The sequence below is a fragment of the Candoia aspera genome, chromosome 2 (genome assembly GCF_035149785.1).
Source record: "Candoia aspera isolate rCanAsp1 chromosome 2, rCanAsp1.hap2, whole genome shotgun sequence".
In the NCBI taxonomy this organism is placed as follows: domain Eukaryota; kingdom Metazoa; phylum Chordata; class Lepidosauria; order Squamata; family Boidae; genus Candoia; species Candoia aspera.
In genome coordinates, this window is record NC_086154.1 from 122,452,411 (window position 1) to 122,478,859 (window position 26,449).

Here is a 26,449-nt window from a genome sequence, read left to right on the forward strand (position 1 = left end):
TTGTACAGAAAATGAAGGAAGCTGCTACAGGCAAACGGCGATGCACTGCTGCGCCTGGCTGCCTCCAGCAGATCTATCAAGGGAAAACGAAGCACCTCCAAATCAAGGCTAGAATATGAAAAGGCAAGCGAAAGTCTCTGCCGAAAGAAGTAAGAAAGGGGGGAAGCCCCCCCCCCATCCCTATTCTCCTCTCATCTCCCCACAAGCACTCAATTTCTTGCCTTCACCCTCCAGTTCTGGATACGCAAACATACACACAATACTTTTTTGTTTGGGGCATTTAAAAAAAATGGGGGGGGGGAGCTGAACTGCCAAGTCTTTCACATGCTGCCCATGAGGTGAGGCAGGGCCTCTCTCTCTGGTAACCACTTAGCTTCAGAAATGATGCGAGGGGAGAAAAAGGCTACTCTGCTGGAAATTGTCACTCTTACACAAGCTGGCTCTATTCAGCTCCCTGATCAAAGCACTGCCTTACAGAGAAAGTCGATTTGCACGCCCCAGGACAAAATAATCTAATTCACAAGCAGAAGCTATGTAGAACTTTTTTTTTTAATGGAAGAAGAAGAAGAAAATACAATAAACAAACATACCAATAAATAAATAAATGGGGACACGCAGACCCTAGACAACTTCCATACATCTCAGAGACATATTTCACCTGAGATTTCATGCCTTGAGAGAATAGGAAGTTGAATTTGGTTACATTAATCACAAGGTAAGTTTGTACTTGTCTGTGTAACAACTTTGCTGAAAATTATTCACGTCAAATTGACACCCTCAAACGGGTGTCCTCCAAGCATGTTGGTGCCCCAGCCCACACCCCTCAATTTCACTGCAGTGGCTGGGGATGATTGGAGCTGTGGCCAAATTGCCTTACTGGCTGGGGATGATGGAGCTGTAGGCCAACACATTTAGAAGCCACCACACTAAAGAAAGCTGCACCACAAGAATTACAGCCTATCATCCTGAAATCCTCTGTATTTTAAATGAGAAAGGAACTCAAACTTCCAAACAAGTACAATTAGATTAACCGCTTGCCTGGAAGCCAACAAGCAAGAAAACCTGTGATTAGGGCAAATTGGGAGGTGAGGGGAGACTTTTGGGTACAAATATCCTTTTTCCTTTGAAGGACCTGGGAAATATATTCCCTACCCCGTAGTTGCTAATGGGGGGAGAAATCCTGGCTCTGCTTAAATAAATAGCAGAACTCCCAGTGACTTCAATGAGAACATAATTCCTCCTGGTGTGTTTCTCACTCTTCGACATCCTGAAGCAGAACAGCAGATGAAAAGCATGATCTTTAAAAAAAATAAAGCAGCTGTGGAAGTGAGATTCAAGAGGGTTTTTTCCTTCTTTCTCTCTCTCTTACCACCCCTCGAGCCAATCCATCACATGGCTTAACAGAGGGAGGAAGCAGGCATTTTATGGCAGTCCTGCAGCAGCAAACAAGCAGGATGAAAACACCCTCAGTTCCCCAAAAGAGCAAGAATCGTCGATCCATGATTGACGCACATGCAACCCAGTCTCATGTAAGACACACAGCCTTTGGGAAAGGAATAATACAGGCCAGCCTTTGGCTAGAAATCCTGGAAGTTACTGTCCAAGACATCTGGTGGATAAGGCCAGCAATCATCTGAGCCCAACATTCCCCCGCCCCACCCGCTAATAGCTGCTAGCCAGATGCTTCCAGCAACTCCCAAGCTGGGTTGGAAGACCAAGTCATATTTTCATTAATCCTCATCTTATGGTACTTAGTGCAGATTATAAACCTCATTGCAGTTGTTCTTCATAGCAGTAAACAGAGGGAGGGAGAAAAGTGGCAGGGAAAATCTTCAGGTCCAACCAGGAAGAATTTCCTATCCAATAGGGAAACTCTTTGGAAAGTATTTTTTTAAAGAAAAGATCCCTATGTTGTTTTCTACAGAAATCCACTTACAGAGTATATATGCCATTTGGTTCACTGCAGTACAGTCCTGCTACTTTACTTTGGCCATATAAATTGCTTGTTCATTTTTCCCATTGTGACCATACTGATCAGAAAGAAACAAACTGATTCTTTGTGAAATGATGCAAATGAGAGAGAAAATTTTTCTTCTTAATGATGGGGCATAAAGATCCATTGCACTACATGGATTACATAGCCTGATGCAAGTTTCATGACTAGACAAAGAATCCAAATATGAAGATATAGGATTTAACCTTGGGTATCAATGAAATTAGTATTTCTTGAATTTTGGTCAGACGTAGAAGAACAACCAGGACACAGTAACATAACGCATGCTTTGCTCACAGGAAGCCCCCCTCAACCCCATTAAGGAAAAGGGGTCTGGTAGCAGATGTCAGGAAAGATCATTCTTCATCTAGACTAGATCAGAAACTCATCTTATAAAGAGCCACTGATTGATGGTAAAAGTCAGTTGTAGGAGAGAAGGCATACCAAATGGTAAGTGGTGCAAGAAACCAGAAGTGGATAGACTTTGCCATGTTATGTATCTGTTAGTTCTTTCTCTCAGGATGCTTTTCCTTCTCTTCTTTATCCCATCATCTCAAACATATACCCAACAGAAGAGAAAGCAGTCCTCAGGCAGAGTGAAAGAAGAGGCTACAAATCCCCCACATCAGGGCTTGATGCTCAAAAGACTGACCTAGCACAAAGCAGATCCTGTATGATTTAAGTAGTACTTGGGCCAGCATCCTCCAGGGCAAAATGGACTTCCCTGTGGCAGATGAGACAAATCCCACATATCTAAGCAACATTTATAGAACAGGTGGGGAGAAGAAAAGGATGCTAAGTATTTTATCATTCCAGGAAATTATCTTCCCAGTTTTCCTTAGAACAGTGAATATTTCACCAACTCTTTCATTCTTTCTTTTACAATATTTGTATCAATTCTGGAGGACTCTGGACAAAACAAAGACAAGCATATAAAACCCAATACAAACAAATAAAAATGGTATTATTAATAAACTATCAATCCACATCCTAGGCAGCCTTTAAATTAACTCTTCTATGGGCCAAATGCATGCATGCTTTTAAAATGTTTCATCAACCCCAAAAGTACTTACTGGAAAATGAGGTAGAGAAACTTGACCGTTGGCCTTGACACTCCGATGCATTTCTCTTTGGAGCTGCTTCTTGCTCCCGATTCTGTAAGGAGGGATCCCATCACTAGAAATTAGAAAAGAAACAATTACAACATTATTTTCAGTTTGTGAGTGTTGAACTGCATCAGGAGCCAGTGTTTTGGAGTTTTTCTTTTAATGAGAGGTTAACAGTCCTCTGTTAGGTAGATGCTTAGAGAGGACAGAAGCTGTTTTTTACCCAGGGCCCCACACAGACCAGAGCTGGCCTATAAGCAGAAGCCAATCCTTCAGACTTCCCAGCCAAACTCTGTTTCCTCCTCTTCCCTATTTAAATTCATCTGAAATAAAATGTTTTCCTATGAGGAAAAAAGCATTCTGCAGGTAAAAGAAGAACATCTCTATTTGTTAGATCTCTGGAACCTGGTTGCTAAGGCTCCCCCCCCTTCTTTATTTTTTTCCTTGGCTTTAAATTTGAATGGTTTCTTAAGGCCACAATTCAGGGTAGAAATCCCTGTTTTTGCTTGCCTCCCTGTCACAAAATAACCTAGTTTATCTGGGACATTAAAATAGGAAAAGCAACAGCAAAGATTGATTGATGGGACTTTTGTCCCTTCCAACACGCAATATTACAGGTCTTTCCAGTGATGCAGTCTGAAATGCCAAGTACTTTAACATAAATTGTCCCTGTAGGAAAAGCCAAAGTAATCTATAGCCTTTTAGAAAGCCATCCAAAGATCTAAAAATAGTAATCTTCAAATGAAGACATGTAATGTTTTTAGAATAGTAAGGTCACTCTGCATTCACCTCTTCATTTTCATTCAGGAAAAGTATAGAAGGAAGGAGAACAATTCTCCAAACTTATGAAGTGGTTTTCACACTTAATGTTTGAGTGCATGCACACTGATGGATTGAGAGAAAGCTATAGGCACATGCACACATGCATGCACACACACACAGTGATAAATATATAGAAACTTTATATATATATATATATATATATATATATATATATATATACACACACACACAGTGATAAATATTTGTAAGATATAAACAAACTTCTGTCTAGAAACTCAAGGCAATGGATGCAGTTCTCCATCCTCCAATTTTTTCCCCTCACAACAACACCACCCCTAAGAGGTAGGCTGAGTTGAGAGAGAATGACCAGCCCAAGGTCACCACCAGCTTTCATGCTTGACAGTGGACTTGAATTTGGGTTTCTCTAGTCCTAGTCCAACATATTAACTATTCCATCACATTGGCTCTACGGTACAGTATATACAAATGTAAGCATAATGAACAAATGAATCAATGGTAGGATAAATCAATGAATATTTTATGCAACACTTCTAAAACCCTCTGTCTTGAAAGAAGAAGGAAGGGATTACAGACAGATACATATACATATACATATACATATACATATACATATACATATACATATACATATACATATACATATACATATACATATACATGAAGGTTCCACTCAGCTTCTTAAGCCCCCAGGCGTGGAGGTCAAACATTATACTGTCATTCAGACCACTATTGTGAACATTCCACTGTTGATTATTTCAATCTGAAGAATGGAAAAAGCTAAAATCCTTCTTATGAAACCTCCTACCCTTTTATTCTTTAATGCAGATAATATAAACAGATGGTTTTTAAAGGCAACATGTGTAAATCCAATTAAATCCAATTGCATTTGCTTCAATATAAATATGCATAAGTTTGCACTGCCGCCGCCATTCATTTTGAAAACGTTTGGAAACTAATTGGTTCCAAGGGCCTGTTGGTAAGACAAGTAAGATAGTCACTTTAAAAAAAAAGGCTTGTCTCTGGGAAAATATCTTCTGAGCGCTGCCAAGATACGCAGAATTTTGAGAACTAGTATGGTGGGGAAGAGGCTGGATTGCAAACTAGGTAGACTTTCTTTGAATGCTCATACTGTACTGCCATGACTTGACAAATCACTGACACAGAACTTCAGTTTTTACTAGTTCCTCCTCTGTAAAATGGGAATTGACATGGAAACAGGAAGAAACAGGTATACTACATGATCCTTTTCTGCTCCACTCTAGGGCTGCTTCTTATGAAGATGAAGGTTTTGGTCTATCTAAATCAGAGATGCACAATCTGCAGCCTTCCAAATATTTTAGTCTACACCTCTCATAATCCCCAACTGTTTGCCATACTAGCTGAAATGATGTAGCTGAAAACATCTGGAGCAGCCCTGAGCTAAGTATTCCATGCATACCCAGCGGCATTTAAACATGTGCTTTGGACTGGCACATTTATGTGATAATATCAGTAAAGAAGCTCTGGATGGCTCAGTCAGCTGCATCATAAAAGGGTACAGTAGTTGCTTTCCAGATGGCAGGGCTGGAAAAGGCAGGTTATTAATGAGGTGGGAAAAGATCATATAGTCTTTGAGAACCGGCAACTTTTCTCAGCAAGGTACCACCACAAATCTTACACTGATTGGGGCAGCTGTCCAATGGCACCCTTGCCTTGGTTTGAGACTACAGATCTTGTCCTGGCCAGGTTTCTAAGAGGTGTAATCTCAACATGACTGGAGAGCAAAGAGCCTGGGGGTTCTGGTTTAGATGATTTTAACAAGGTTGGCAATTCTCAGTCTTTTCCATTATACAGACCATGATACTGCCTCAAAAGCATCTGAGGACCACATCATCAACAAGGGATCAGCAACGTGGCAAGTGTGACTCTCTTCCCAGTTGGCTCTGTGGGAGCCCAACTTTAAAACTATTACTGAAGGTTTATTGTGTGACCTTGTGAGATTTTGAGCAAGACCAACAGCCAAAACTTGCTCCATTTTTAAAAATTATTTTGTGCTTTACCAGGGACCACCTATACTCCCCTTATGGATCTCCAGTGCTTCCCAAGCCACACGTGAGGAACCACTGAGTTAAGGAATTTCATTCCGAAGCAATTCCTCAGCCTTAATAACAATCCATGATTCAAACCTGCATATATTCAAATTCTGCCCCCTCCCGCCAAAGAGATTCATAACCTTTTTGTATATACGGAACACCTGATCCTCCGAGATTCATAGATATTAGCAAATCTATGAACCAGGACAGGAGATTATGTAACCTCTGCATCTCTCAGTTCTAAGGGAAAGTGCTTAAGGGAAAGTGGACTGCATTCACCATTCTCAGAGGTGTGGACCAATAATGTGCTAGGTTGTAGCAAAATCAGAAGTTTGCTAGGTGATCAGGCAGAAAGAAAAACCAGCCCCCAATCAAACTCATTCTCCTGCTTTCCTATAGAAGTTCATAGGAGTGATCTGAAGTCTATGTTACTTCAGAAATCTCAACATTCTGAGACAGACAAAATGTTCCTTCTTTTCAGTCTTCTACAGAGAAGATGGAAAATCAGCAGAGTAAAATTGTTCTATAGGGCTACTTCTCGAGTGATCCTGAAATCTCCATAAAGCTTCCTTCCCAGGAATGTGACTGAGGTTCTTTAATTTATATATACCATGATTCTAAAGAAAGCCACCCCAGAGGGTGCTATCAGCCAGGCCAGCTGGAAATCACAGGAGCTGCAGGCCAAACTGGGTAAGATGCCTATCGCAATTTGATATGAGTCTCATGAAAATATCGTCTACACTGTAAACTCTGTTTGGGTAGCACACAGAATATATAAAGGCAACAGTTTTCCCCAAACTTGGGGATCTCTCTTCTTCAGAACACCTCTGCCCCAAAGGTGGTATGTTGGGTGCAATTGGTTGTGGGCAGGGCAGTATTTTTAACACATTTGCAGTTCCATTTGCCTTCAAGAAACAGGTAAAACCAAGCTGGAGGCAGGTGGCACAGTTCAAAGTTCATGCCCAAATAGAAGGCACTAAACCTGCTGAAGAACATACAACACAGCATGAGCTTCTGAATGTACAATATGCAAATCACAGAGTTGAAAGGGACCTTCAAGACTGCCTGGTCCAACCCCCTGCTCAGCACAGGGTCCCCAGCAGCATCCCTGACAGATGACCATCCAGCCTCTGTTTGAAGACCTCGAGCAAAGGAGAATGTCCCACTCTGTGTGGCCGATCATGCTTTTGAGCCACTTCTCTGTTTGCCTGTTGTTGTTTATTCGTTTAGTCACTTCCGACTCTTTGTGACTTCATGGACCAGCCCACGCCAGAGCTTCCTGTCGGTCGTCAACAAATCCCCGAGTCCATCACCTCTATCTGCCTAGCCTTCCGTTTTGCAAGTCCATTTCTCCACCATGTAGTACTCGACGTAGACTGCAAATTCAGTCATAGCAGCAACTTACAGTTAGCTGAATTCACACATGATGCTAACCCATACTGTGGTTTGTTTAGGTTTTCCCTTATCTTTCCCCATTTCTCTGCCAGTGTGATATGGAAAAAAGACTTACTTGCTCGGACTCTTAATATGAATGGAAGAAAATGCTAGCTTGAATCTGATGCTGATACTGGTGCTGAACTGAGTTAAGTGGATTACTGATATTATTCATGTTCATTAAAAACTTCCCTGCTTCTACAAATAAATTGTAATCTTTAAGTTATTCATGTTACACCACATTGTGCTGTAGTTACTGTTCTCAAGCACTTCAGAAACAATACTTTTTGAAAACACATATCTATGGATTAGGTTGTGTTTGTACAACAGGTTAACTATACTTAAAACAATTAACCTAACTGGGTTTGCACAGCACTGCAAACTAACTATAATGGCAGAGTTCAATTTGTTGTGTGAACCCAGTACGAATGCAACAGGATCTGACCCTGCCCTATTGTTCTACTTTGCTGACATAAATGCAGAGCTTAAGATGCTTATTATTATTATTGTTGTTGTTGTTGTTGTTCCCCGTTTATTTCTGACTTTTAGATGGTACCGCCAATGTTTTATTTGTATTATTCATTCTATGCAAGCCACCAAGAATCTTTTTTTTTCATTCTGGCAGGGTAGAAATATATTTAATAAATAAATAAATAACGGGTGTATTCATACAACATACTAAATCACCATCTATGAAATATAAATTATAATTGCTAATCCAACATCATACCGTACTCTGTTTTAGCATGGCCTGTGAAGCAAGCCATTACTCAAAGCCATTTATGGTTTGTTTTGGCTTAGACAAATATATTGTGGTTTGTTAACTGCAATGCATGATTTATCAACAAGTACTAGGCAATGCCAGTTAATAAACCCAGAATCTCTGTGCATGAGAGAAAGGGGTGGGGAAACTCAGGTGTGGCACGATAATATGTAGCTGTTGACAAAGGTCCAGATTTTGTCCTGATAATGAAGGAGTTTGGCACATTTTAATACCCCATCTCCCATGCTTCTCTGTGGGAGACTATCCCATTTATGTTTCAAGAGCTGAGATGCTTCTAGCCAAGTTGGCTGCAGAGAAGAAACCTGACACCAACCACAGCATCACATTCCTTCAGCCACTCAGGCGTATGCTGGAATACAGCCTTGTTCTGTTCCGATGTTACAGCAGTGATGTCCTCCGTTGTGGAAAAGCCAGCCCCCTTCCCCAGGCTAGCCTACCCTTAAGTGGCAAAGGACAAGAAAGGCCTGCATCCAACTTTCTTCAAGCCCCCTGCCTTTGTGCAGGGAAGGGCAATATTAAGGTAATAGTCAATTACCAATCTAGCTAGCTGCTTCTGTGCTCAGAAAGTGGGCGGAAGGAGTGGGGTACTTTTCCAAAATGCCATCAGTCAGCCCTGTGACATCTTGGTGTAGGGTAGGACATAAGCAATCTAGACTCCTCAAGCATATTAGACTGCAAATTCCATAATCCCTGGTGAACCACAGGGCTTGATGTTTATGGGAGCTGAAATCTGGTGCAACCACAGGCCACCATGGTGCTTAACCCAACAGACTATTAGGAGCTGGTAGCACTAAGGACACCAAGATGGCAAGATGCCACATTCAGCATTTCATCTGACTTTGCTCATTCTTCCCAAATATAAGGGGGTTGTTTGCCTCACCCCACCCCCTTTTCCATGCTGACTAGAGTTCCTGGGAACTGTAGCTCAGCAACTTCAGGAAGGCTGTCTCTCCCTCTCTCTCTCTCTCTCACTCACACACACACACACACTCGCACACATCATGGTGTAACTTACTGGTGGGTTCACATACTCTCTAGGTGGGATTCAGCAGTCCTCTGCTTCACTACTTGCTCTGCCCTTTGATCTGATGTACTTAGAGTGAAGGGGAGGAAAAGAAATGGGAAACAAGGAGGGTCTCTGCCTCCAACCAGCACTTGCCACCCAGCCCTTCCAACTCAGATTCTTTTCACTTTTCATTCCTTGCACAAAGCCAAGACTGAAGAATATTTAGTACAATCTGGACTTACATGCTGAGCGTTGTCCAGCGCTACTCAGTTTTGCTTGATGTTACACTCCAGCCATGCACCAATCAAAACTCTTCAGTTTCATTTCTCCATTTCTATTCTCAGCCACTTGAAAAGGCCTGTGTACATCTCCATCTGGGAGATACATTGAGGACTAAAGTCTTTTGTTTTCAGAGGTGGCGGTGCTACCATATTTGTTCCTAAATATTAGCTATATTCTGACATCAACGTCTACTACTACACATTCAGTCTATAGCCTCAGAGCCAACGTGGTATAGGGGTTAAGGTGCTGCTCTAGGACCAGGAGGACCCAATGTGACATTCACCCTCATCCAAGGAAGCTCACTGGGTGACTTTGGGCCAGTCACTCTCCCTTGGCCCAATCTTTTTCACAGGGTTGTTGTGAAGAAAAACTGGAAGATGGAGTACTATGTATACCATTCTGAGCTCCTGAAGGAGAGGTGGATAGAAATCAAATCAAATCAAATCAAATCAAATCAAATCAAACCAATAAATAAATAAATAAAATCTCCATTCCTAGAATGGCTTTAAACAGCAGAATGCATGGCTAAAATACTTGGCCTGAGTTGAGGACTTAGTTATTTCCTCCCTGTGCCCTAACTTTTCTAACTCCCTACTTGATGAAAAGTCCTGGAGAACCTTAAAGGTTTCACCTTCTTTCGTGACATATTATTGATTTGCTTTAGACCCCGCCTTTCATTTAGGAGCTCAAGATGGTGCTCCTCCTCACCACAACCTAGTGAGGTAGGCTGAGCTGAGTGAGACTAGCCCCAAGTCTCCCAGAGAAGCTTCTTGTGGTAGAGGGTGGACCAGAACTGGGCTCCCCCTGCTCTTGGTATAACACCTTTACCACCAGACTCCACTTCATAAAGAGTTTAACCAGCTATCGAATTAGTTCTTGAGACAAACTCAAGGAATTCAAGAATTCCCACTAAGAAAATGTTGGAAAGTAAAGTTACACACATTCTTAATTTAGTAGGGCTTATTTCCATGAAGGCATTTTTAAGACCACATTGTGATAGGTTTGATCTCCAAATAAACTGGAATTAAGAGCCAGAGAGCAGTGGAATTTTGGGTCAGATTAACCAGCCCATCACAAATCAATTTACATTGCATGTAGAAGTAAAAGGGTGCATCGTCAAGCCAAGAAAGGCTTTTCCCATATTTGCATTTATGCTGCCAGAAAAGCTGTTGCACAACTGTGAAATATCACAAACACCTCTTAATCTTTAAGCTCCAATACATCAAGACATTAAAAAGCCATCATAAATCTATGGCAGACTAGATGCCACTCCAGATATCCATTGGAAGAAAAGGCAAAATTTGCCTCTTTCAAGGCAACATTTCACAGAGTTTTGCACCTGAAATGTCTCTCCATCCAGAAAAAGAGAGGACAGCCCAAATCTGTCAAGCATACTAAATCTGGCAAATTTTACAATTTCAAATCATACAACTTAAAACAGAGCCTCAGTTAAGAATCCCTCATGCTGTTTGTCAAAACTATTATATGGACCAATAGAACTTTTCAACGTACATAAAACAAGATAGACACATCTCAACTACATAGAGCAGAAGAAAGGGCCAAAGGAAGAAAATACAAATGAGAACATTTGGGGAAAGAGAACTGGGTGTGTTTTAGTAATATAGTGGGAACGAAAAAAAGCATGGGTAAATGCTAAGGGAAAATACATGGGAGTGTAGAGAATGTGGGTTTGCTATCTATGTTTGCTATGCTTATGCCTTCACACAACAGGGCCTGGAAAAACCTCTGACTGAAAATATGAAAAACCTCTACCAGTTTAGAAAGAAAAATGCTGGACTAGAGAAGCCACAGGGCCTCTTATTATTCAATATAAGACAGCTTCATATTTTCACCTGTTATTGGATAGCCAGCAGGATATTCAGCTATAGGGGTCATGGAGTTTAATGATTTATCTTGCATTGATAGATTGTTCTGACTTTATTACATGTTTTTTAACAAACCTAAATCCTCATCCATAATAATTGGACTTTAAAAAACAAAACAACACTTGGCTTCAGGTTACCTCATTTGGGAACATCTTGGTGGTGAAAAGGTTGCCCTCTCCCTAATGAAGCTTTAGTGCTATGAGGATATCAGCCACTCTGTATCAGTCTGCCCTAATTCAGTGCCCCCTGTCCATCAAGGGAATCCCTCCGATTAGTCCCAGGGTTTGGAAGACTCCCTAACACAGTAATTTGGAGAAATGAGAGGGACCCTCTGAATTGGTTCACTTAAGAACAGCCTCTATCTTGGAACAAGTTAATTAAAATGGAATAAAAGGCCCAATGAATATCATTTTAGGAGGAGGCATTACTTAATAGCCTGAGAAACAGAACTGGGTGTCCTAATGAGGATTTGAGCATCTTGGTTCTTGAATATTTAAAATAAAAGAGCATTGGAACAAGGTAAGAAGTGATAATGCATTAATGCAGACGAGACAGACAGCTGCTCCTCAGATTTAAAACCGATAGGGGTAGCCAAACAGACCAATTATAGCATAGAGGAGAGAGGACTCATTTTGCCCCTGGACATTTATTTTGGTCTCAAGCCTTCTTTCAGCCACAGATGCACCAAATGGCCTTGGTGATGTTTACCTCCATCAGCCCCACAAGTTTCTTATCTGATAAATGGGAGCAAGGAGGACCCCATGAGGTAGCTGCAAAGGCAAGGAAGACAGAAAAGCCAAGCCTTTAGATCAGTGTTTCTCAACCTTGGCATCTTGAAGATGTGTGGACTTCAATTCTGGGAGTTGAAGTCCACACATCTTCAAAATGCCTTGGCTGAGTTTGGTAAAGATGTTGGGGCTGATTTCAAATTCATGTTAAAATCTATTGTAAGTCTGCTATAATCCTCAACTAGAATAATCCATTGGATACCATGCTTGGCTACTTGGTAGTAAAGTGAGATCTAAGACAAGAGGACACCAAATGCATCTGCGCAATACTGGAACATTTTGAAGCATTTTAATGTATGAGCTAGATGACCTCAAACATGTTGGAAGTGTTTTTTAGGAAGGTGATAACCGTGTCAGTGCACTGCCCCCGTCTCTGTGTGTGTGTTTAAATCCAACTCTAGGATAAAGAACTGCACAATTTTAGGCAGTGAGGAGCACAGTTTAATTATAAACATTTTAGCTAACCACTCTGGGACTAAGCCAATCTGTTTCTGGGGAAACACTAGTTTTGAAGTCTTCTTTCCAGTCAGCTGCCATTTAAGCTGAGCCAATTATCTTAGCCTTTTGACTTAGATGTGCCTGACCTAACTTGAATGTAGTTTTACTGCTTCTTTTGAAATCTCAGGCGCTGGCGCATATGCATTCACTCCCATCTTCATTTGGCAATGGCTGTGGAGCAGAGCCTCTGATCTTGCCAACATCAAAAGCCTGGTTTGTAAGATAAGGTAATATTTGAAGTTCACTCAACAGTATTCCCCTGGGTCCAAAGTAAATCCATAAATAAGATATAACCAAATAATAAGAAGCTCCCTTTCGCCTCTTTCTTCTCTCCATTTCCTTCCCTCCAATCAAGACATGGAAATGTGGAGGCGCTTTGTGGCCGACACCAAAAAAGGATAGATTCATCCAAAACCCTGCCAGGATCCTTGGGGTCAACTGTAAATTCAGATGTGAGCTGTGTTTGTCTTCCCTTCTGGAACACCACCAAACCCCAGCCCAGGTCAGCCTGGCTTCATCTCCCTCCATTCACATCCTACCAAAGTGATGGCCCAATTGCACCATTTGGGAGCTAACAAATCTATAGGAAAACATGATGATGTCATGCTGTGGCATCCAAGGAATCAATCTACCACAGAAGCAGCTGATTTCATTCATTTTCTAACTCATTTCATTCCACCCCACCTCAGCCTGGACAGAAAATACACCTCCCCTTCTTCCTTTTGCTCAAGTTTCTCTTTTGTACATCCAGGGCAAGGAAGGCAAGTCAAATGCAGAAAACCTGGGCCACGTGCTGGTACGCCTGCAGCTCGGAACACCTCTTGAGGCCTGTTAGCATTTTTTTTTAGCAGTTTCTCCTGTTTGGCCAGGGAGCTCTAAATGAAGGAATGCACCCCTTTCTCTTCCATAGCTGAAAATGCCTATTTCCTGACCAGCCTGCTACAGATTCAACCATCTCTAAGGCCTCGAGAAGGGGTCAGGGGCTTGGACTCGGTTGCAGCAGGAACATGTTAAATGAAAGTTGCTCCTTCCTGCCATATAACGATTCTGGATCCTACTGGAATCCATGTTGTCTGTTCGGTCCCCCCACTCCCACCCTCAGTGCCTTGAAGCTCCCAGCAGTATAATCAGGCAAGCTTCCCCAGCTCCTCATAGCCTTGTTATGGCAGGAGCAAACAGGCAAGCCTCTTTTATGCCCTGCTTTAGTGGGGAGCTCCTATTCACTTGTTCAAGTCAATTTCAAAGCTGCCTGCTAACCTCTTATCCTCTCTAAGCTCCCCTAGATGAACAATAGGCTGAAAGGGATTCAGTTAAGCCTTTCATCCCCCCTGCACTTTATTTCTCACTCAGGCCTCTCATCTGCAGAAGGCCCTACAATTGGCATGGCTCTGAAGAGAGGGTATAATCCCAGCAACGAGGAGCCAACACTAGTCCAAAAATGACTAACTCTGTTGATGTACAAGGACGGGCCCACCATCCTGGCCAGCAAGCTTCATGATCCTCATTATGGTTCTGTAATGCCACTGGGGTGCCGTAAGAGATGGGAGAGGCAGAAGGTGCTTTGTTATCATAATTTTTTAATGGACATTGGACAACAGAAATGGAGCAAATCTGTACCATTTAAGCCCAGAGAAAGTGCCCAGTTGTCCTATAAATGGTTGCCTTCCCTGAAAAAGAATTCAGTGATGAAGAAGCATGCCCAACATCAAAAGTACTATGAGTACCTACAAATGCCACCCAAGACATGTTTACTCGGCAGTACATCTCAGGGGGTTCTAGACTTACTCTCGGGGCATCAGCAGAACCATGAAAGGAAATGGGGGAACCCTTAATTATAGCAAAACCAGTCAGCGCTTTTTAAAGTTCTTTCTGCTTTCAACAGTAAAATACACCGTGCCCTTCTAATATCCAGGAATATTTCAGCAATAAAGCACCACCTTCATTTAGGAAGAGGAAAGAGAACACCACTTGACAAAAGAGGAGGGCAGAGAGAAAAGAACAAATGATGCAGTTTAACCACCAGGGATTAAGTAGGGGCTGACCAAGAGAGGCAAGAATGCTTTCTTTCTTTATCCACCAGTCATGATTTTGCCCAAGACATCATTCCTCTTCTAGAGAGAAGCTAAAAGAAAACAGCCCACACCTCTAATTCCTCTTTCTAGGGTTGGCACAAGAGGTCACTCGCCTTTCAGATCAGTAACACTTGGAAGTGCAGCAGTAGCCTCAGAGCACTTCCTAAAGGAAGCGGTTTCTTTTGAAGACGGTGTATTATTTAACAATAGCACACCCAGCCTTAAGAACACCTGAGACAATACAGCCAATATGGGACAACATATTGATATGTTCCATGGGCCAGAAGTCAACTGTTTTCCAGGAGAATAAGACCATTTGTCTGAGGGCTTGGATAAGAACCCTTATCAAGCAATGGAACTGGTGGAGCCCAATCTTATAGTCGCAGCAAATCCTGCTCTGCTCCAACCATACACCCAGTCTAGTAAGTAATAAGGACAGTCCAGAGACCTTTAAAAGTCACCAGCTTTCCAATTCAGCTGATGGAAATACTTACACACTGCTGTCGGTCATTGACATAGAATCATCAGTCAGGGCATCACTAGAAACCTCGCTGTCATTTGCACTAGTGGCAGGAGCAAAGACGTAGCCGGAATTCACGTGGTAAGGGTTAACTGGATCATTCCTCTTGAAGGACCTAGAAGGGAACAAAAACGGTTAGCCTTGGAACTCAGGAGATGCAAACTGCAGGAGACCAGAGAGGAAGGTGGCAGTTACACAAGACAAACTACAGAGCTAACGTTCCCAACACTTGGAGACAAAACCCACCGATTTCAGTGGAATTCTTGAAAATAAGAAGTGTCTAAGATGGACCACGGTTTAAGCTTCCTACCCAATGCTTTAAGCTTTCCCACATAATTTCATAGGTAGCCTGTCTCAGTGACTTCACAGGATATTTTAAATTAGGGATAGAGAATCTGGAGCTCTCACAATGTTTTTGGACTTCATCTCTCCTTAGCTCCAGCCACTAATTATGGGATTGTGGAAATTTCAGTCCCAGATCTTTGAAGGGCACCAGGTTGCTTATCCATGACTTCAAGGCACTGACTATTGTAGAGTTTTAGAAAGCGTCGTCAAACACGTTTTCCCTTTCCCCCCCACCCTTTCTTACAAGTTCTATTCAAACCTCTCCACTCTTGCTTTATCCTCACAACAAACCTGTGAGGTAGGTTGGTTGTCTTATCACGCTTGTTTAACCCTCTGTCTTCCTGGTCTTAGAAACTGTATTGCATCTATTTACAAACCTGCCCTCCTTCTGGCTCTTGCTGTTTCAAAGGGGACAGAGGTCTCGACAGAAGGGAAAGGGAGCTGTCATTAAAAGCCACTATAGCTATCAACACCTTCACTTTTTTTTAGGCATAACCCCATCTGCATTTACCCCAAAATCAGACCTTCTTGTGTGCAGTTGGGTTTTGTCCTAGTTAAGCAGGCAGGGGCTGCATTCATGAAGGCCAAGGCAGCAGCCTAGGACGAAGCCCGACTGCACACAGGAAGGCCTGATTTCATTTCTCACATTGCCATACCCAAGTCAACTACATGGCAAACTGCTCTGCAATCTTGTTTAAGCGGTGAAAATATCATAACTCTATTGCCCTTTGCAAAACTGACACTATACATGATATACTTAAAACCCTCTCCCTGACATCTTCGACAGATTCCCTGACCAGCCACTGTTTGAAATTGTCCAAAAAGTAAACAAGCCTTCCTCTGCCTATCCCTTAACAATCCCCTCTACTAGATAACATTTCCATTTTGGTCAGGGCCCCCAGCCACTCCCAACCAAATACTCAACTCACTTCCCACTAAAACACTCACATGTTCATATTCCTACTGCTTCTTCATCAGAAAGGAAGCAAAAGGGTTTGGCATTGAGCAAACGAGCATAGCCATTATGGAGGTGAACTGACTTTCCTGAAATTTTATCAAGGCCACAAGCTCACCAAGTGGCCTTAAGGACATATTGCTCCACCTCCAATCTATAATATGATTCATTGTAGAGCCTACATTACAGGAATTCTATACAGTCTAGTCAAAGTGCTTGGGAAATCTAGTGAAGACTGGGAAGTATTAGTAAGTGCCCACAATATTTTAGGGTTATTTCCTGCACTGGTTCCGAGCCTGTCACCTCGCTAGAAAGGCTGTAACTTCAAAATTAGCTGATGAGCATCTGATTTCAGAGAACGCAGGAGAAAGCAGCAGGCCTCCAAATGCAGGGAGCTCTAATGGGAAAGTAAAAGACTAAATAAGTGCAAATCAGTCTTTCCTCATTCACCCAGTCTTAAGGAGAAACACATAAAAAAGTTTCTTTTTTATCTTTGGTAAGCACAATAGAGGAGATTTTTCTTGCATCCCTTCTTGCTCCTTTTCTATTCTGGGTCAAATCTTGCCAGCTCCATTTGAGACAGCAACAGGATACTGTCACACCAGTAGTCAGAGTTATTTATTTATTTGTCAAATTTCTATAGCTGCCCCCCTCACCCAAAGTGACTCTGGGTGGCGTACAATAAAACAAAGAATTGAACCATTTTGCAGACCCATTAAAACAACAAGGATGAATAAAACAAGACCATGAGAGGGAAGATGTTTACATCAAGTATAACCAGCATTGGATGAACACCTTCCACACAGAAGACTTTAAAGCTGAGAGCAAGATGGTGCATGGCATACAAGAATTTGCAAGGCTGGGATGACTGCTTGTAGATGAATGTCTCAGAAGATCTTACTCACTGACAGCACCATCTTTAACTCTTCAATTCTCAAATGCCTGGAATCCAAGCTAAAGTTTACCAGATGTTCCTTATTTTAAGCAGTCATCCCTTGTTCCAGATGCCTGTTCCATAAAATACTGAAAAATGAATGAAAGGGACCCCCACCCCATCCTGGCTGTCAAATGTACACCACTTCCAGAACATTCCACAGCCCAGATCTCAGAGGGGCCAGACCACATCCCTCATCCGGAAGAAACTCAGCCTGGTAACTTTTTCACTGGGGAGGGCTCATTGTACATGTTGTCCAAAATTCAGGGAGTCACTTGTTCCAATCAAGTTTTGTTTGCAAGGAGCTCAGGAGGCAGGGTGGGTGGAGAAGAAAGTCTCTTCTTTAAGGCCAAGATATAAGTAGGGTGTACCCTTTTTACTAGAAAAAAACATCCCCTCAAGCCACTTGCAGAGAGTGGCAGAACTTGATTTAACTGAACAGCCTGGTAGCTTTAATGAAAAACATCATTTCGCCTTATACTAGCATTCAAGTCCCTTTATTTCCATGTGCCCTGGCTGCCCATTTTTGACCCCTTGGGTAGGCTTTGCTCACTTCTGTCACAAACAACACATCTGCTCTCTCCTGCGGTGTTGCATTCCTCCATTTCACTGGCAAGGGGTGGGGTGGGGGGCAGAAGCCTTTGCAAAGACTTCCACAAAGCAGAAGGTGGGGGTAGTTAGGGAGAAACAGGCAGAGGGGTAGCCCTCCTCTTCAAGCTGCGATGGCCAACAGTGGGACTGAACTTCTGGGTCTCTCTCTCAAGCTGACCTTTACAGGACACAGCATTGCCAAAGAGGGAGCGATTTCTCCACATCTGGGACTACATTCTTTCCCAAAAGACACAGAGATTGTTTGGTGGGAAGATCAAGACATCCAAAGGATGATGGGGCAGAGAAAGGGAGGGAAGGAGACAGCTAAGTGTGACAAAAGAAGAGTCTGATTTTTATGCTTCTAACAAAGTTTTTCTACTGGGAGGGTGGGAAGGAATGCAACTCTACACCTAAAAACAAGGCCAATTCTTCCGATAAGGCATCTCGGCTTCTGAAATTTCAATGAGTTTCTTCAGAAACTGCTAATGTTGCTGTTCTTTTTATTTTTTAGGAACGGGGGCAGGGGCAATTGAAGCCTTTTTACCTTTTATTACTCTCCTTGGAACTGTTTCATGTCTTGTTTTAACACAACCCAGGCCCATCAGAGCTTGTTGTTGTAAAGTATCTGGTTTCAAGATGCTCACCATCTGTACAGAACCAGCCCTGCTCTTTAAGGGGATCCTATAGGCCTTTCTTTTAAAGCACATGCAATGTGAAACATGCCAGCGCAGCAACCACTGGAAGTTATGTTTACAATGCATCCCTATGGGAGGGTTAAGAAGAGCCTCTTCAATAGTGTAAGCAGTCACTTTGGAGAGTTCATCCTTTTAGACAAGAAAGAGCTTCAAAAATATTGCTTTGAAGTTCAGCAGGAATGGTAAGTACCTCAAAAGGGTTTTATAAATTCCTGGGACACTTAAATTACGACTGGTTTTTTTTTTTCAGCATTTAAACAAAGTGTATGGAGAAGTCCTCACATAAAATTATATAATTAAAACCAGTTGGGGAAAAAGTCCTAAACTTGCCCTCCCCAAAACAGCAAATTGAACATATAATGAGTAAACCAATTAGAGATGTTTTCACAGTTACTTTAAAAAATCGGAAAAAGATCTTGACCACACTATAACCTTAATTGCAGCCAAGTGTTATCAAGCTACCTTTTAACTCCTCCGCAAAGTACCGGTCTCCAACCTATTTTTCTGCATGGAAGCACCTTCAAAGGCCACCCAAAATTCCATCACTTTAAGACTGAGTTGTGGGAAAAAACATTTCAAGGATCAGGTAGCAGCTGCTCTCCAGCATCAAAGAGGACACCAGACTCTTACCTCTTATCTTGACCAAGACACCCTTAATATGTCCTTCCATGTACTAAGCTAGAAATGGATCTGAACTGCAGAGAAAACTCAGGGGATGGATCCTTTCACAGATCTTTTACAATTGCCCTCAATAAAAAGCACAGCTTAAAATTCTAAGGTGATTTTCCACACCCGTCTTTTTCTTCTTCATTTTTTTCTTTCAATTTTACCTTCCAGTATTTTACAAAGCTTCAGACCTTCATTTTCAGCCCAAGCAAGAAGGTGCTGAGAAAATGGGCAAAATAGCCGATTTTCAATTCACTGCAATACGGATTGGGGAAGGGGAAAGGGGAAAATAGTATCTAATGGATGACATGTGAGTTTTGGGATGATAAAGTTGAAAACCCAAACTTATGGAATGCTTTGTCAAGAAACTGCTAAATCAGACTGTGAAAACTGGTGCATTCTTCTAGGGAGAGGCATGTATGATCATTTAATGCTGGCAATCTTTATAATTTTATGGAAAACAGATATATAACTTGCCTTCTGTTCTCCAAAAAAGGTGAGAAGGGGGTGTGACTGCCCATGCAGGCCTTTGGTCTTTTCTTGCTCTTATTAATCGTATGATTTAACTGTGGATACCAATTAGCTTCAATTATCAATTATTTCACATAAAATAAGCACCAACCAGCAGCTTCTTCTGATCAGTCAAGACCTATCTGCTAGATACAGCTTATTCAGCAGTAAAGCTAGCTTCGCCCAGAACCTGTCTTATTGGCTGTACCCTAGGAAGGCAGCCTTGGGCCCATGAACTTGCACACGATACATCTAGAATACAGCATAGACAAGCTTTTCAGTTCAACTGTAGGAAGCTCAGAGTAGCAAATCTGAAACTGTCTCAAGTCCACATGCCAGGGAAATATCATCATGCACCTGTGAAGTAGTCTTCTGGACCAAACTTGAAAGGTTTATCTCGTCTCAAAAGTTACTAAGCATACATAGATATATGTTTAACACACAAATCAGATGAGTGTTGAAGGCTACTAGCAGGAAAAAAAAACAGATATACACCAAATCTCCATAATTATCTGTTAAACTGACACATTAGCAGAAGGTAGACTAGATGTATAGCAGAAATTCTTCTACTGGGTGGGAACAAACCGAGGATTTTTAGTATTTCTTAAAGCAGAAATGCAGTAGAATTTGTTGACCTCTAGACTGAGAGAACAGTTTGAGCTCGCTCCCCTGGGCAACATGTAACTGTAAGGGCCTAGTCTAGAAATTGCTACTGCATCTAACACTTCCAATTGTCAAAGTACTCAACAATTCTTACTGAGATATGGGTACACAGCCATAAGTCATCTAAGTTACTGTTTAATTTCATAGCAAAAAAAATCTAGCCTGAGAATGCCCAAGATCACACAGTCAGCCTGGGGCAGTGACAAGACTAGGACTCAGGTTCAGATCCAACTCTCTATTCACTCGTACAGGGAAGACAGACACAAAAACTTGTTCCATGCCTCTTTGAAGATTATGAGACAAGCCATGTATCTGCTTAAATGTAAAAGCTGTAAATATTTTCAGTATAAAAATATCCAACATATTCATGATCAGATGTGAGGCTACAGTTTCATCAACCATGAAAAAAATCCTATTCTAGAATCACTAAAGTGATAGAATATTGAAATCAATTATTTCTGGAGTTCCAGTGGCAAGAAATGCCTTCTATAGTCTTTATCTTAACCTAAGAAAAATATATTGGTTTAAGTGATCATTATCTCCATGTTCAAGTTCACTGTCACAGCAAATATTAACTACTGCAAAGCTGGCTCCATAAGAAAAAACTTATTCAGTCTTCAAACATAAGAAGCCCTTTTACAGATAGAGCTTATAGCACACACTTATAGCACACACTCTCATCAAACAGATGAAACAGATATGTCATACATGGATGTCATGTACACAGCCAACAACTGTAAGCCGCTCCTTACACATCTGGAGCTCCTCCAGATTTGTACTGCTGTGAGTGAAAGCTGAATTGGAATCAGCTGCCTTTCCAATCCTATCACCAGGAAAGACCACAAACATTGTCGCTTTTCTAAAAGTCAAGCAAAAATCACAACAGATGCAGTTCAAGATCCCTCCTCTTAGAGGCAGGCCACGGTCGGTACAAGCTGAAAAGAGAGGAGATGCCTGAAGTCCTTTGATGTCCATGAATCACAGAAACACTCACAAAATTCCTGTAAACCAGATGTCAAATACTTACCAGATTTAGAAACTCCCAAAGCAAGACAGACTACAGAAAGAGAGAGAGAGCACGCAGGTCCTTCTGCTCTACAGTTCCATATGCTACTAATTCTCAGTTATGAAGGCAAAAGGGAGGGAATAAGAAGAATAAGATGTTAGAAGAGTATGCTACTCCCTATGATTGAGAGAGTATATGATCATGTTGCCTCTTGATGATGAACTCTACTTGCCCACTTTCATCAGCCAATACAACCAAAGGAAAGTACACACCATTCTCTTGGGGTAACCAAGGACAACACTGAAATGGGAAATGAGCCACATTCAAATAAAGATAAATGCCATTCATGGGGGGAAAGCTCAGCTATACAGCAAAATCCTTTGCAAACCAAAAATCCCAGGTTGAAATCCTGACCTTTCCCCTTCCAAGTAGAAAGCTTTATCTGAATTCTGGGAGAACAGCTGCTACTAATTGGAATGGACAAGTAGTGAACTCAGAGAACCAATATTTTGAGTTGGTACCAAACAGCTTCCTTTGAACCTAGAGCGCACATTTCGTCTCCTGACAAGAAGAATCTTGCCCCTACCAATATCCTGTACCTGGAGCCATTTCTTTAGCTAAGCTTGTTTTGTTTGGCTTAATAAAGTTGCTTGATAAAGCTACTACCAGATATTCCTTATGAAAGTACCTGTGTGGAGTCATCATCTTCTTGAAGTCACTTGGTTCAGTTTTACAGGTTATCTCAATAATAATATGGATTTTCTAGTTCCATCATCACATAATTGCTCTCCATTTTCTACATGTAATCCAAATATTTCAACACCGGCTAGGGATGAAGTTGGCAAACTAGTATTTCATTACTCATTCACATGCCTAGATGGTGCTCTTCCCAGTTGCTCTTAATGTGGTTTAAAGTGGTAACAATTAATGCATGTCTCAAAGAACAAGAGTCCTTTGAAGTTCCTTTTTGATGTCTAAGAGAGGTTTAGAATTGGTGGGTCTTAAGAACCACAATGTACTCCTTTTCTGTATTAGGGAGAAAAGCAGCCCTCCCCTCAAGCGAGAAATAAATGCCAAAATTGGGAAGGTTCAGAAATGAAATAGAGAGTCTTTGCCAAATTTTACTTAAGCCAGGTACACAACATTCATCTATACACTCATTTTGCAATACACTGTAGCAAGTAACACACTCCCATAATAAACTGAATCTATTTTTCTTACCTAAACCCATTTTCCACAGTTTCTGTAGCTCGGACACTGGCTGTAGCCCTCAAGGTCTTACTGGACAGTCCAAGTATGGAGGGCAAAAGTTTGTTTTTAAGGTCAGCACAGCTCCATTCCTCTTCTTCATTCAAGGTAGGAAGGTAGCCACAATCCACTTTTAAGCTCCCCAGTCCATTGCTATTAATGTAGGCAGGATTTTCTCCCCCACTCCTTACATATTCGAGGTATATGTCAGAAGTCAAAAACATCTGGTAAGCATTTTCCTCCATCACAGTCTGAATCTCAGTCTGTGCCTGATCAAACATTATAGAATCGATCTGCTGCTTCTTGATGTTATCCCGTATGTAGGTCTTTGTGGCAGGCTTCAGCTGTTTGGAGACAATGCTGTTATTCTCAATGTACCTTTTGTAGATAGCTTTGGCTACTCTTAAAGTTTTGGTATCCTTAAGGTCCATCTGCCTGAAGCCATTGCAGGCAAACCAGAAGTCTAAAGTATCCACACATTTTTCCCTTTCCAGGAAGGTCCGAAAGAGATAAGCACCATCTTGATCACCTAGTAAAGATTGCAGGGATTTGGTCCACCGTGCTAGAGGGGAATCTGGAGATGCACTTCCTTCTGGCTCCCCAAGACCATCTTCATTCCTCCTTGGGGTGGAAGATACAGACATGGCCTTGAAGCTTTGGTTTTTCATGGCAAAGAAACTGGCAGCCAGATGGCATGGTGTCTCTCCTTCTTCCCCTGGTACAGGGGGGCGTGGGGCATCTTCCCTGAAGCTGCTGCTAGGGTCTGGAAGGTGAGTCAGCAATGCTGCGCTGCTCATGGTTCCTGGAGTTCCTTCTGGTAGAGCTTTTTTCCTTTTTAAGTTCCTCAGCAATCTGCGTGCCTCTCTTTTCTTCCTCAAGTCAGCAGGGGATCCTCAGAGTCTTCTCTCTTAAAGAAAAAAAAGGGGGGGGAGAGAAGTATTGATCTAATCAAAACCAGATCCAACCAACATCAAAGTCAAAAAGTAAACAGGCTTTTCAACTCTTCACATTAAAATAAAGAGGCAACCACAGCTATCTGCAGCACTAATCAAAAGTATCAAATACGCTTTTCAAAGAGAAAGACTGAACTCTGGGCACACTTTTAACTTTCGTATGCAGAGAACTGGGTGGGGTGGGGGGTGGAAACAACAACGAGAAAAGAACTTTTCCTTATTGCACTGCTTATAAAGTCTAAACATGCACAAAGAAAAACATCATGAGGTTTTCCCTCCTACTGATGATAACATCTGAGAAGTCCCAGGAATAATTTTGGATCCCATGCTGTTAAACCCATTTTGCAGCAAAAAACATTCCTTCAAGTTTTGCTTCCCTCCCTCTTTGGTAGATAACTCAAGGCAAAGAACAAAACGTGCTTTCCTCAGCATCTGGTTTCCATTTCACTCTCTCCCCCAACCTTTCAACTCCTGAAACATTTAGATTATGATCACCAGAAACCCTTCTAAGCACAATGCTGGATGCTCCTCTGAACTGTACACAGAAAAACCCTTTAAAAGAAACTGGAAAGACAAAGACAGACTTGATCAGCGTTTGTATTTAAAATGAGGAACTTCTTACCAGTTGCCTGTTGCCTTTGAAAAGATCAGTGGATTTGGTTAAAGTATATTGTTTACATGTAATTGTCCCCCATTGCCATCCCTACCTTTATCATGCATTTTTTCCCTTCAATACCGCAAAGCACCTTTTTTAACATAAATTAACTCTGTGGTGAGAGTGCTATGCTCTGTTCCTTAGGTAGCAGAGAAGAGGCATCCAAAGTTCTTTACCACCTCACCATAACTTCACCATCCAATCAAAGGAAAAGCTCCTTTGTCAAACTTGCAAAGAGCTCGAAACTCAACTCAAACAAATGAGCAGCTCAGTGCCAGGCTTCCACTATGCCCATCAACCTCTTACACCCATAGCCTAGAGCATATAAACACATAAAAGTTCCCTGCATTGTTCCCTGCTCCCCTCAAGTTTTCTTCAGAAAGTTCAAAAGCTGCTTAAGAGGGAGGGGGTGAGGAGAGAGGAGGAGGAGGATGTCCTGGAAGATACCTGAAGGAGAGCAGACATTCCAAACCAGGCTGTTAGATCCTCAAGCATTGCCCCACTTAGACAAGCCTTCCATCAAAGAGGCGGTGTGCATGAAGGAGGTTTTTAAAACACAAGTAAATAGATTTTGAAAAGAAGAAGAAACTGCAGCCCATGTCCCCAGACTACAATCCTGCATAGGGAGGGAAACATTAAAGAGAGAAAGAGAAAATATCCAGAAATGGCGACTGATTCGGGGGGGGGGGGTCTGGGCAGATCTGCTGAGATATCTCAGGAACTGGGGGGAGAGCGAGAGAGAAGGGGGGAGAGAGAGAGAGAGAGAGAGAGAGAGAAAGGAACGAGGGAAGAGGAAAACCTTCACCCAGTCGCTTTCTCCAAGTCCCGTCTAACAACTGACCCCAAAGTCAGCACGCTGCGCCTCTTTGGAGTTCATGGAGGGTGCTGACAGAAGTGGGAGGGGTGTACGCGAAGAGGTGCGGGAGGAGGGACCGGGAGCCAACGCATCCTTAGCCTACCTACCAACCAAATACATCTGAGTCTCTACCTCCTTTCTAAGTCACAAAACATTGTTGGAAAACAAAGACAAAACTCCTCCCTACTTTACCGGGATGTTTATGGGGGGAGGTCTGTGAAAAGACCCATTCCTTCACCAGCAGATACCTCCCCTTAAACACACATACACACCTACACACACACAGAGCTCAGTTGCTGCTCTTGTTCATGCAAATCCTGCTCTATCTTTTTCCTAGGTCTGCTTACTCGTAACGAACAGACAAACAGCTTTTCTTAACAACTTCAAAGCTACAGCCAAGAAAACATCAAAGGGATGGGGGGAGGGGATTGAAGGAATCACATACATTCTTTAGCAACTTACCATTGATCCCGTAGTTGTCGGTGGGGTTCTTTTTCCCGCCCCCTCCGTAATCGGGCGCCCGGTACTTCCTTAAAAACAGCCCCCGCTCAAAATCTACCTCCCTTAGCCCTTCTCGTGGAAAGGAGAAAAGTAATCCGCAGCGCTACGCTGATTCCTCCCTACCATCCACCTCCTCACAAGCTTCGCGACAGCATCTGAGAGTAAAAAAAAAGGGGGGGAGCGGGGGGGGTCGGATGGATTAGGACGTTGCCCGAAATGTATCAGCGGAAAGAGAGCGAGAGTTCGGCGATTCTCTCCTTCCCCCACTGCCCCTTCTTTTTCAACCCAAAGGGGGGATCAAAAGACCTGATCCCTCCCCCACCTCTCCTGACCCCCCACCCACCCCCCTTCTTTCAACCCAGGTCCTGTTTCAAGCAGTCATTCCTTGCACCAAATGTCCTCCGGGCTATTTCAACAAACACTGAGCTGTGGGTTTAACTGTGCACATCAAAGTGAACAACCGAGAGAACGGTCCTGTAAGGGAGATAAGTGTCTTTTCTGCAACACCTTCCCCTTTTTTTTTACGAAAAAAGCAAAACAAGCCGAAATAAACGCCACCGTTCTTCAGATCGCAAGATCAGCAAAGACGCCGGCGTAAGATTCGGGCATTAAATCTGAACTAAAAG

At 42.3% G+C, this 26,449-nt stretch overlaps 1 protein-coding gene across 2 annotated transcripts in view; it reads right to left on the reverse strand.

Annotated features, from left to right (window-relative positions):
• The window catches only part of AXIN2 (axin 2), a 44,295-nt gene extending 18,144 nt beyond the window's left edge, over positions 1-26,151 (reverse strand). The window contains exons 1-4 of one of the 2 annotated variants that reach the window (XM_063293470.1): positions 25,785-26,151; positions 22,832-23,765; positions 15,220-15,360; positions 3,067-3,169 (exon numbers count right to left, since the gene is read on the reverse strand). In XM_063293470.1, the coding sequence (XP_063149540.1) occupies positions 3,067-3,169; positions 15,220-15,360; positions 22,832-23,655 (1,068 nt within the window). In that variant the 5' untranslated portion in view covers positions 23,656-23,765; positions 25,785-26,151. Of the gene's footprint in view, positions 1-3,066; positions 3,170-15,219; positions 15,361-22,831; positions 23,766-24,433; positions 24,454-25,784 lie in introns of those variants that run through there. The other variant, XM_063293471.1, reaches the window with a different exon arrangement.
• Between the last annotated feature and the right edge of the window lie 298 nt (positions 26,152-26,449).